Source organism: Meriones unguiculatus, chromosome 21 (assembly GCF_030254825.1).
Source record: "Meriones unguiculatus strain TT.TT164.6M chromosome 21, Bangor_MerUng_6.1, whole genome shotgun sequence".
NCBI lineage: Eukaryota > Metazoa > Chordata > Mammalia > Rodentia > Muridae > Meriones > Meriones unguiculatus.
In genome coordinates, this window is record NC_083368.1 from 4,708,824 (window position 1) to 4,721,721 (window position 12,898).

Genomic DNA, 12,898 nt, shown 5'->3' on the forward strand with positions numbered 1-12,898 from the left:
TTCCTCGTAAGTTTGTGATGGCTGCTGTGCCCAGTACTCTAAAGGTTATTGTAGCTATCCCTCTATTCTTTTCATTCTGAATCTTTACCTTTCGAAGAATTGCAAGTTCAACCCTGCTCACAGTTTAGCCGACCCTCAGGGTAGGCCAATGGCCCAGAACATTTCCTGTAAGGATATGTTAGGATAGCAGTGCAAACTGACTGTATTGGAACTGGTCTAGGAATGTCAGGTGCAGAGAGCAGTCCCAGCCTGCAAGAGGCTCTTCCTGCTGTGTAAATGTTGCATCAGAATGAGACAAAGCAGAAATTGTTCTCTGCTACAAATAGTCATGACTGATAGCAGATCTATAATAAATAATAATCTTCTGACTCAAAGTAAGGTTAAACTTTAAAACTGGCAACCAACTGGAAGAATCTAGGATTCACAGTGAAGTCTAGAAATAATAATTTAAAAAAGCCAGCTCTTTGATTTGAAATCTGACTTGATCTTTCATGGAGACCACTAAGCGTGTGCAAAAAACATCTACAAAGGTTTTTACAATTTCACAGGAGGCCTTTATCTGAAACATTGTATCACCATGTCTTAAAAAGCGAAAGCTAACCTGAATGATGAAAAGATGAAATACTGAAATGATGCACACTTAATAATATGGAACTCTACTTCAGTCTTCACTGTGGAGACTGAAACATTACATGCCTTTGTCACCCTATTAATCCTCATGATCACACTATCAAGCTTATTTTCACATAAACCCTTAGTACTTATGTTGCTATGTGCTACTAACTATACATGCTCATTCCCAAGACAGTAGAGAGAAGCCCTAGTCTGCAGCATCTGTTTGTGTGAAGCCAATTAAGATGCTTGGAGGTGCAGAGCTGCAGAGACGGTTGCCATGGAGACCAATTTCCCCCCCCCCCCCATTTCTAGCAGAGCCAGAAACCGCTGAGTAATGTGCCATCAGAGAAAACCTGTGGTAAACACAGCTCCCACCTTCACTTGGGCTCCATTTTATGAGGAAAATTAAGAAATTACGAAGAAATCCATGATGTTCCATACATGGTTTATTTTGCAGTAACCTGATCACATAAAACTGAATGGGGAGTCAAGAATAAATCTTAGCTCGTTTACCTTTGGTACAAACAATGGATTTCAAAATATCTAGTAGCTTCTCATTTGTATGCAGCTTAAAAAAAAATCTCTAGTGTATTTTTTTTTCTTCAAAACACTACTCTTAAGCAGATGTGCTTTAAAAGTTAACTGGTGCTGATCTGAGTTATTCCACAGTTTACTTAGGAGAATAAGGACTTAAAAATTACAGACTAGATATGGATTTCTTTTTAAAAATACAATTTTTGGTCATGTGAATGATTGATGTTCAGGCTTCAAAAATAGAAAATATCCTACATTACATAATTTTATTTATACTATACCTCCTTGAAATCATAGCAAATGTAAACAGCAGAGCAAAGAACATCAAACTGCATTTCCGTATACATTGAAATGTGTAGGATTATGTACCATCTATAAGTGTGTAGATAAAAAAGAGTATTTCCAACACATAGCTCATGCTTCTATGTGATTACTTGTAAAAGCAAAACTGAATTCTTCACCCGCCCCAGCCCACCCCCATTACTGAAAGAGCCTCCTGATGACAGAGCTACAGTGAGGAGAGCAGTGCTGAAAAATCATTTGACTGGAGAATCCCAGACCTGTTTTATCATTGCAACTGGTGATACAGTTATCCACTCTCCTCATTAACACTACCCTGTGGAACATGACCCTCAAAACAGAACAGGGCCTCGCTGCTGTCTGCCCACCCCCTCTTGCTGTCTTCCAGAAGCAAGGCTGTCACAGACCTTGTACAGGTGCCTGCACAGCCAAGCCTGTGCTCTTCAGACAGACGCGGGAAATAAAAAGAAAGAATACACCAGAGTGACAGCAGGTACACAAAAGAGATGAATGACTGGTGTCTTAAGTTCCCTGGTCCCTCCAAAATGTCTAATATAGACAGCTTTGTGACACAGTCTTTGAAGAAAAAAAAAAGCATCAAAATTGGCCACACACCATTTTGTTGATGTATCATCTTGAAAACGGTGCGATCTAGATTCTGCCTTGAGAGTGAGCTGAGCTCTGAGGGCTACATCTTACCCATCATTTTAGGGATTTTAGTGCAGATTTACTTTCGTAGAAAAATGGTGCTCTGGTAAGTTCAGGAGGCTGATACAGACTCCCTCTCCCCCATGACATAATAATTAAGCAAGACCCTTTCGTTTGGCTAGTGCAACAACAAAATCGAGCCCCAAACAGGTTATCATCGAAACACTGACCTCATTTTGTATTCAGCCTCAATGTCTGAGACTGGAAAGTGCAGTCAATGTCTTGAAGAGTTTTCAGGCTCTTCAGGTGTCACCTGATTTTAAAAATAGCATCTGCATAGCTACTTCTGTAGTCACTCTGTCCTCAGAATACACTAGGTGAGGCAGGGACTTAAAATCTGTCAGCTGAGAGAGGGCATCAACAAAACGACTACCCTGCCACTGGCAGATGCAGCTTCCATCTACCTGAGAGCTAAGGAGGAAATGGATTTATGGGAGTGAGTAAGTACAGCTAAATGGCCAAGGCAGCAAATAGGGTGCCAATGCATGGTTACCATGTAGTGGGGTTCAGGGACAGCACAGACCTCCACAACAAGCGGGCTCTGCGAGGGAAGACCTGAGCTTGTGTTTGTCACAGTTTTAGAATGGCCTCGGTTGTCAGGAAAAAGCCAGCGGGTTATCTACAAATGGGTGTGGCTGATGGTGTGCTGTGTCTAGTCACTGCTCATGTCAGTGATGTTCCTGCTGTAGTGTATGTTGACACATGTAGGGGTCTTGACACTGGCGTTATAAAATTCCTAAGTCAGGTCACACTGGCATCTTCCATGCAGGTAGTTTCTAAGGCAGGCAATGGAAGCAGGAGCCAATATGATGGCTCAAAGGCACAGCTCCGAGGTTGCCTCCCCAGAGCTGCTCTTTCCTGGGAGAACTGCTGTCCGCACCACCAGCCACTCACATGGATTTGGAGTCAGCATCTCTCTTGCTGATGAGCACCTCCAGCAGTCGTAGCTTCGCCTTTATGTGCTTGTATTCATGGTACTCTTCAGCCATGGGAATACGGTCTTCCTTCTGGACATTTCTAGAGGAAACAAAGGAAAGGGGGACTGAGGATCACTTTCTGCCTGTTAAAAGGATAGTATGAGTCAGGAATTGTCATTTGGAAACTACATATTGTCTCAATCTAAAATCAGTGTTGATAATTGGCTCTTGGTATCAAATCTTTGTCTGGATTCAGACAAGTGAAAAGTGTGTTTCCTCTAGAAGTAAGTACCATGCAACTTGAGGGTCTATAAAGTTAATCTAGGATCTAAGAGGAGATCACAAACAAATAAGAATTATCTACTGAACTTAAGTATGATTTCACAGTAATAGCTTATTCAGAGTAAACAAAAACATTTTATTCATTCTTGACTTAAGATTTCTATTGCTGTGATAAAACACTACAGCCAAGAACAACTTGAAGAGGAAAGGTTTTTTTCCAGTCTATCATAAGGGGAAGTAAAGGTGGAAACTAAAGGCAGGAATACAGAGGCAGGAACTGAAGAAGCAATCCATGGAGGATCGTGCTTAGTGGCTTGCTCAACCTGATTTCTTATAACACCTGGGACCACCAGCCAAGGGGCAGCATGCCCATATTGGTGCCCACCCCACCAATCATCAATCAAGAAAATGAACTACACGTTTGCTTACATTTTCTCAGCTGAGGTTCCATCTTCTCAAATAACTCTAGCTTGTGACAAGTTAACATGCACCATACAATTCTATATACTTCATTTTTGTATCTTCTAGCTAATGAACCAATAAATTTCCTTTTAAAGGTTTATTTACTTTTATTTTACATACATGAGTATTTTGCCTGCATATGTATGTATACCTGCATGCCCAGTATCCATGGAGGCCAAAAGAGGAAGCTGGATTCCTATACCTAGAGTTATGGCTGATTATGAGCTGCCCTGTGGGAATCAGACCTTAGTCCCCCACAAGGGCAGCAAGTGCTCTTAACTGCTCACCCAATTAAATTTCCAATCAGCAATCAACATACCCACAATTTGTAGGTATTTTAAGAAGAGTTGATATTCCTACTTAAAGACTCAATTTAGGGATTCAGCAATTGGTCACATAGTACTAAGCCTTTGTAGTTTGCTGGGTAATTTTATATGCAAACTTATATGCATTATTATTAGCTTAAAGCTTACTCTGCGGTACACGGTACTTTATATCTATTATCTAATACAACTCTCACAACAGCTTGACCAAGAGGAGCTACTGTCTTTATTCCTGTATACAAGATGCAGTCAGAGCAGGCAGTGACACTCCTGGAACAGTGACTGCTCCAACTAGCAGTCACTATGGAATCCATGTAGTAAGCATTCAACCACCGTGATTCCTTTTCTCTTTGCTACAGAGCAAAAAATGGGCAAGGGGAACAACAGAGGGTTTTGTTAACAAATGAAACTGTTTTATTCTTATCTGCCTTGCTTTGGTGAAGGATGCTAAGCAGCTCTTTGGTAGAACTCTGGAGCAGAGGCTTAAAAAGAATATCTCCACCCAGGCACCATTATGCTCTGGGAGGGGCTCTTATACTTGAGACTTCAGGCGGACTAGAAGTTATGATATCATTGGGCACTCACAGCTTAAACCTGAGTGATGGTACAGGTTCTATCACTCATCAGGACAGCTTTTTCTAAAAATGCCTTTGGCCTTCAGAAACCGAACTTTTGCCAAAGCTGCAATCAAGTTAATGGTGTGCCCAAGACCATTCAAAACTCTGTTCTCAGTCTGCTTCCCTACTACAATGTAACTAACCTACCTCTGCCTTCCCACTTAGCTCTTACAAGATAAGCTAACGGCATAGCTTTAATCTTAAATTATGTGTTTTTCCATCCCAACTCAGAATAGTGATGTGTGTGTGTGCACGTGCGGAATCAACTACTAAAACAGCCAGTAGTATGAAAAGGAACTTAAGAGAAACATGTATCTACCATAAATATTGGCAGGAATATGTGGATATAGGTTGATAGCATTTGCTTGTGGATTTGAATGCTATTCTGGGTCATTGGGGTTCCTAGAGTAAATTCTTTCCTTGTAAATTTTGGTAAAAAATCAACTAAGACCAGTGATTCCTCATCTCCTTCTAATGCCATATTTTCTGTGTAATTCAACAAGCATAGAGCAAAGCCATTCATGAGGGACAGATGGAAGACACGGGGGAGGAGTGGAGAATTCAAATTTGGTCTCACTATTGATTTAAGCTACTCCAAACAGCCTTTCCCCCACCCCCACCCCCATCAAAGTGGCACCAGTGAAATGTATACTTTCTTAAACCTTCTGTGGGCTCCACAATATATAATTCATGTATAGAATTCTGTGCACAAGCTTGTGAGGAAAATGTAAAAATGAAGGCCATACAGACAGAAACATTAAATTAATACTTTAACAATTAATAGTACATTGACTTATTTTGGTTATTATTATTATTTTAGAAATTACTTGTCTGCTTATCCATATTTTCTAAATAGTCTGTGATGTGTGTAGGGGAAAAATGTAACATTTAATTATAAACATGTAATAACCTTGAGAAAAATTGTTATACAGTAGAGTCAAGTTAGAAAAATAAATTTATGTGATATTTCAACTGAACTGGGCTATAACACAGCCCCAATGTCAAAGTTAATTGTTATAATTCTTTTATTTCTTTACAGTCCAGGGCATCAAAGTACTCCAAAGAAACTACAGACAGCTTACCTAATTTGGATTAATATAAAACCACTTTAGGAGAATAAAACCTAAGTCTACCTGAGAAACACAGATCTATTCTTGGTCCTGTCCTTGAACTCAGATATAATGTGAGGAGGACATTTCCTCCTGTGACAAAAAACTTTCCCAGCAAATTTAGTAAACAGACAATTCAATTCCATCTTAAAACTCACTGGATAAAACAACATAGTCACTGGGCAGATACATTTATAACTGTTTCTCATAGACGTCTTTCATTCAGACTTGGCAACTACCATCTTAGTTCTTTTAGTTTTTGTACTGGCCATGAGTGAACCCAGAACTTTGTACAAATTAAGCCATATCCCCATGCCAACTTTGGATTTTAAACTATGGTTATCCCCCCCACCCCTGATCATTTCTCTCCCTTTTGCTTCCTGAGAAGAAACTCAATGCTGTCAGTTTGAAATTCAGCTCTGACCTACTCATTTTAGGTGAGAACTGAATTTGACCAGTTAGTTTTCCATATCAGCAGACTCAGCTCAGGTCCTGGACACTGTATGAGAAACGTTTCTTCTAAAATATACATATAAATCTCATGGTCTTGCTGAAGATCTCTGAGCATCCCTGGGTGTAAACCTGAAAACCTAGTTGCAAGGAGAATGTAGCAAAGTTCTCACTTTGGAAGCACTCCACGGATGGGACAGAAATAGAGGGCCTGGAATGTGAAATGAGTTGAAAAATGAAAGAAGAAGGGATAGGGAGAGACACACATACCTCCCATTTTGTCGAAAAAAATTGTCTTCAAAATCATGAAGTTTCTTTCGAATCCTTTTCTTTTCTTCTCTCATTTCCTGAAGGTATTCCAAGAGTTCAGGTCTAACAAGGAAGATAAATTAAAAAAAAAAAAATAGACATGAACTGTTTTATGTGTAATGTGCATGTGATTTGATAGGAGTTGTGGAGAAGGAAAACAAAGCAATTTAGAAGTCACAGAAAACTAATAAACAGGTTGCACTTTTTCTCTACCTTTCACTCCCCTTCCCTCTCTTCTTTCCTCCCCTCTTCTCTCTCCATCTCTCTCTCTCCTACTACTTCCCACTCTAGATAAAATTTTCCTTTGCAGCTCTAAGCTGACCTGGCTCAGGCTTCACTCTAGCTCAGGCTAACCTGAAGCTCACTTACTGTTCTGCTTTAGCCCATTTCATTATTTTAAACCATTATTTTCTTTATATACACACACCCTAGGTAAGTTACTTGTGGCTTTTTGGTTAACTAAACATTTATGCTGTTATTTGAACTAAACAGCCATAATACCACTGCCCAAACAACATACATTGAAGCAGAGTGGAGGTTTGAAAGGCCTGAGTCCTGGCTGCACTTTGATGGTATTTTGTCATCCATTGGTGAAATAAATCCGTCAGCATCATCTTCAAGTTGGTCCAGAAAGCAATGTGCACTGCAGTCTGTTTTCAGAGTGACGGGAAAGTCTGGCTTTGGGGAGCTGTCATCTTCTGACCCCTCTTCTTGTTCCTGGAGATACACGACATCCCTAATAAAACTCTGAGACTACTTTGGAGCATGTTTCCATTCAAAGATCACCTATTTAACCAGTTTCGCATGGTTTCTTCCAGGTTTTTATTTAAATGATGGCACCAAGACCAAGTATAAAAGGCAAAGCTGGACTAAGCCAGGAGGCACTTCCTACCTCAACTGTGCTTTATATCTGTAATCTCTGCTTAGCCCAAAGAAGTAATGCTTTGGTATTCTTTTCAATTTAAATTATTTTAAGACTTGAGATAAAACTTGATTTTTAAACAAACAATTTTAAAGTTTCTCTTTATAAGTAGAATAGTTCCCACCTAGGTCATTTTTATAAAACTTAACAGAGGCAGCATATGCTCAGAACTTGGAAAGGCACAGCTGGCAAGATACACATGTGAGCCTCCTTCTCTTCCTCCTTCTCCCCTGCATTTTATTTCTGAGGGGAGAACAGACCTGAAGCCCAGGCAGAAGTTGGGCCTGAATATTGATGCCTCAGAGCTTGGCCAAACCCTGCACAGATTCTCAACAAATGTCTGGTGAGCAGTCTAGCAATTCAGATCAAAAAGAAAGCTGCAAATGGACTTTTACAGCTGGGAAAAGATACCAAGGAAAGCTGCAAATAAGAATGTAAGATTTCACTTCTCAAAAGTTATGCTAAGAGGCTGGAGAGATCGCTCAGTGGTCAAGAGCACTGGCTGCTCTTCCAGAGAACTCAGGTTCAATTCCCAGTACTCATTTATCACTCACAACCAATTGTAACCAGTCCCAAGAAATCCTATGCCCTCTTCTGGACTTCAAAGACACTGAATACACATGGTTCACAGGCATACACTCAGATAAACACTCATATATATAAAATAAAAACAAATAAAAAAATTAATAGGACTCTATAAAGTCCTAATAATTACATTCCAAAGTCTGGAGAGAATTTGAAGCACTCTCATATTTTTTTTCAGATAAGCCTAGCAAAACCACTCTCAGTAGCATGAGAAAATCCTGAGGAAAATGAAATACCACAAATAAACGTTGAAATAAGATCATAAATGGTAGTAAATATGGAGTGTAGTCCCAAAATAATACAAAGATAAGATATGAGCAGTTGGGGAAGGACCAGTGATCAATTCGCTAGCATTGGACCCTTCATAAATCAGTTTTCAGTTTTTGATAGGACTGTTGTTTTGTCTGAATTTTGATAAAGAACAAGGTGAACAGATCCATCAAAAGGAAAGGTGACTATCCAAATTTCAGTCACGATGCTACAATGCTGACATGAACCTGAAAGGAAAAGTCCATAGTAGGCTCTCAGCCTGAAACCACCAGTCAACAATTATTAATCACTTCGATGACATATAAAGGGCATATTCCACACATGCATTCATGACAGAGTAGATAGGGTATCTAGTTTGCTGCAACACAGAATCTATATTTCTCTTACTTTACATAGCTTGATAACACTGTAAAAAGCAGTTGGAAAGTTCAAGGTTCTGTCAGTACGTAAGGAAAAGGAAAAATGGGATACATAGGCATCCATAGACAGGAACAAGGGGGTCACGTGATCTCTCAGCACAGTGGGAATTACAAAGAGGTGGGTCATGGACAATGGGTTTCAATGGGATGATTATATCCCCTAGGTGTTTACAATATCTAGAGCCATTTTTGGCTGTCAGAACTCAAGAAAGGATGGTAGCAACTTGTGGGTGGAAACACCTCACAGCAGTTACCCTGATTCAGTGCCAAAAGGGTAAGGCTGAAAGTCTGCCTTGTGAGAGTCTAAAATGAAGTTGGCAAAGATTGTCAGTTACATGGGTAAGGATTTGGAGAATTTAAAGGGCTTCTCTTGTTAGGTAAGGTAAAGTAATGCCTGGCTTTTGGTCTGCTGTCCTGGCTAAAACATAGCAAGGATAAAACTAGCTCTAGAGAGAAACATATAAACTGATCTGTGTGTTTTCAGCAAAGTCAGTGGCTCCTGAAGGGCCTGGAACCCACATTCTGTGCAGAGCAGTCTGAGCGTGGAGAAAAGATTTCTAAGCAAGGAGCAGGGTGGAAGGAAATGGCATGTGACTATAAATGTGTGAAGAGCCATAAAGGGAAGAAGCCATATGTGTGTTCCCTGGCCTTCTGTGGGGTGGGGGGCTGGGGTAAAGCCGTGTGTGTGTGTGTGTGTGTGTATAATGTAATGAGCTATTCCAGCTACAAAAATGCCAGGTTTCACTGTGATTATTTTGCATTTATCAAATTAATAAACTCTAAAATTACATGCTATGTAATTGCATTCTATTTTGTAATTAAAACTGGTTAGAAAATTGGTTCGATGGTAGCTGCTTTTGATACTCAACTCATGTCATATGCCTTGCCTTCCCACTGCTCTGAAAGGTTCAGTCATGAGAACAGAATCCTATTTTAGTGTGTTTAGAGGGTTCCTGTAGTGTACAGGAAAATTTTCTGAGCTTATTGTGGGTTGAAGGTTTTTAGGACTTCAAAACTTGAGGTGGCTCTATTTCTTACAAGCTAACTTCTTCTAAAACACAAGTATAGCCAGGGATAAGTTCAAAGAAATAACTTATGTTTGGTCTTTTTTTTTTTCTCCAAACACAATAAATTGTAAATTGTATTAGAACTATTATGTGTTAGCACATATCAAGAGCCCTGTCTGATTAGAACAAAATGAACCAAAAGACAGCAGTATTTATAAAATCAATGCAACCATTGCAAAATTACTTGTAATTTTGAGCATGATATGGGCCAGTGGGCAGTAAGCCATAGCTAAAATATTCTTCCCCAAATAAAACATTGTTAAAGAATAAGAATGGGTAGACTGTCCTCATCCAAGATGGGCATCATTAGGATATCTGCCATTCATATAATGAGGCAATTGTTAAGTGTGTCACATCTTGCATGTATTCAAGAGCACGTTTTTACCTGATAATAAGTCCATTATATGCTGCTGAGAGAAGCGTGGTAATTTTCATATACAAACTATCCAAATTTCTTTAATTACCACAATTCAGCTCCTCCATAAACTACCAGATGGACAAAGCTTCTTGCCTTCCATTGATATCAAAGCATATTGTAAGAAAATAGCTCTAATTTTAAAGATATAATTTAGCACACTAGCCCTGATGTTTCAGTACTGCACTCACAATTTGTATTCTATTTAGTAACGTTATTATCAAGCACAGTCTTTGTAATACTTTAAAATTGGATATTGTAGTGTGGGTTACCTCAGCTCCAGCAAGAAAATGAAGCTTTCAATTGGTCACCCTCAATAGATTATTCTGAGATAATCATTTCCTAACTGTAGGAAATAAATGACCACCCTCAGCTTAGAATGTCACAGAAATATGACAGGTAGGAACTCTTACAACTTACTTCTGCTTTTGGATTTATTTTTTTTCCCTTAGGCCCTAAATAACTACTAAAAAAGTAATCATGATTAAAAAAACAAAAACAAAACAAAAACAAGGTGAGAAACAAAGCAATCTGCAGTCAAAGCAAAAGCAAAACAGAACGAATTAGCAAAGAGGAGAATGGAAGGGAACTGGCAAGGCTATGATAGAAACAGGATGTGACTGTTCACAGCTGGGTTGGGCAGCTACTGGTTTGCAGGAAACACTACTAGAACCACCACCATAGGGGTGTCTTGAAGAGTGGGGTTAACAGGACAGTGTTAGCTCCAAGCTCTTTACCTTGATCTCTTTGAAGAAGGAAGCAGTTTCGCCCTCGATAATCGGCTGAAGCAAAGGGCTTCTCCGTTTGCTGGAGGGGGAACTCTGTGACAAGCATTAACAAACAGGTTATATTATGATCACCCTTTTCCTTGCCTTTTACAGCTCTTGATCTCCTTGAACAAACCAGTATTCACTATTGTATCTTAACTACATTTTATAAACATTTCCTACCAAAATCTCCCAAGAAAACCTAATACAGTCAAAGCTGTTTTCCAAGTGGATCCTCCCCTCCCTAAAAGCCCACAGCTACAAATCAGAGCACAGAGTAAGAAGGTACAGGCTTTTTTTCTTTTCCAACCAAACTCTCAGGAATCCTCTAAAGAAAGCACTTACCCATACACCCTCCTCCCTAGGCCCAGCAACTACACTGTGATGAGCAAAGGCAAGTAGCTCAAGGTCAAACAAGCATGTAAAGGTTATTGGACTTCTCTGTTCTGCATTCACCCTGTTTAGGAACCCTAAGTGTTCCTAAATGGTAAAAAACAATGACTCCTTACATTAAGTCATTTTGTTTATTATTTTATTCTGCAGGAAAGAGAGTAGCATTCTTTACACTTGGCTAGGGTCTTGGGGCTGTCTCTCAGTCATAAAAATGAGTGTGCTATTAAAAGAAATGTGAAAAATGGGAGAGGAAATGTGAGTGAAATGCTAGATAAGAACAGCAGCTAAAGAGAATAAACATCTAGCCTGGGGAGGACATTCTCAGGCTGGCTAAGGAAAGGAAGAAGGCTGTCAGTAATAAAATACTTCCTACAACCAGAAACAAGCTGATTTCCCCCTTGACAAGATCAAACCCAGGTGCTAACTGCAATTATATCCCAGGATGCTGGCATGGTAGGCAGCTTCCCAACCATCAGCTTCCCTCACTCTTCTTCCACTTCCTCTCCACCCTCATAACCTCCAAAACAAGGACCTTTTCACTGGCATTCTTTAGAGGGTCCTCCTTGTGTCAGCTTTTTAGAGTGGTCTCACTAGTGAGTGGGAAGAGACTATCAACAGACAGCACAAGAGAGGCATCTTTGGAAGGAAAAGCCTGGAGAAAGTCCATCCTTACTTCTTGTGCTCTGTCTCTAAGGAATGGGTTTAGGTATTGGCCCTATGTGTGCCAGAGGAATATATATATATATATATGATTAAGTCATTAATTCATAGCCTGATCTTTAGTGAGAATGAAGGTTAGGATCCAATTAGTATAGGTGGGGCTCCTCCGATAGAAAGGGGGGGCTTATACTCACAATGATGAGTATGGTGCTAGTTAGGGTCTTATGCTGGTTAGTTTTGTCAACTTGACAAAATCTAGAGTCGCCTGAGAAAATGTCTCATTAGATTGGCGTAGGGTATATCTGTGAGGCATTTTCTTAATTGATATGGAAGACCCCAGCCTACTGTGGGAAGTGCTACTGCTGAGCAGCTAGTCCTGGGCTAGAAAGCAGGCTGAGTAAGCCATGGAAAACAAGCCAATAAGTAATGTTCCAGCATGGCCTCTGTACCAATTCCTGCCTCCAGCTTCCTTCCTTGACTCTCTTCCCTGACTTCTCTTCAAGATATACTATAAACTATAAGCTGAAATAAACCCTTTTTCCCCAAGTTGCTTTTCTGGTCATGTGTTCATCACAGCAGTAGTTGAAACCTAACAAGGGCAAATGCTCTTTGCAAACCCCGGGGGCTGCCAACAAAAAGGGGAAGAATATACTCACAATAATGGGGACAGTGCTGGCCCGGGACAAGATCTGTTTCACTAGTCGGTACCTATCATATAGAGGCTTCATAATCTGGCGTTCATTCTTTGTCACCTGAAAAGGAAGAACAGGTCAA

At 39.9% G+C, this 12,898-nt stretch overlaps 1 protein-coding gene across 3 annotated transcripts in view; it reads right to left on the bottom strand.

Moving 5' to 3' along the window:
• Positions 1–1,043: 1,043 nt before the first annotated feature.
• Fam13a (family with sequence similarity 13 member A) overlaps positions 1,044–12,898 on the bottom strand; it is an 84,036-nt gene continuing 72,181 nt past the window's right edge. For all 3 annotated transcript variants that reach the window (XM_021650225.2, XM_060373987.1, XM_021650224.2), the window contains 5 exons: positions 12,781–12,876; positions 11,042–11,125; positions 7,147–7,343; positions 6,588–6,689; positions 1,044–3,174 (listed from right to left, as the gene is read on the bottom strand). In XM_021650225.2, the coding sequence (XP_021505900.1) occupies positions 3,048–3,174; positions 6,588–6,689; positions 7,147–7,343; positions 11,042–11,125; positions 12,781–12,876 (606 nt within the window). In that variant the 3' untranslated portion in view covers positions 1,044–3,047. The remainder of the gene's footprint in view (positions 3,175–6,587; positions 6,690–7,146; positions 7,344–11,041; positions 11,126–12,780; positions 12,877–12,898) is intronic.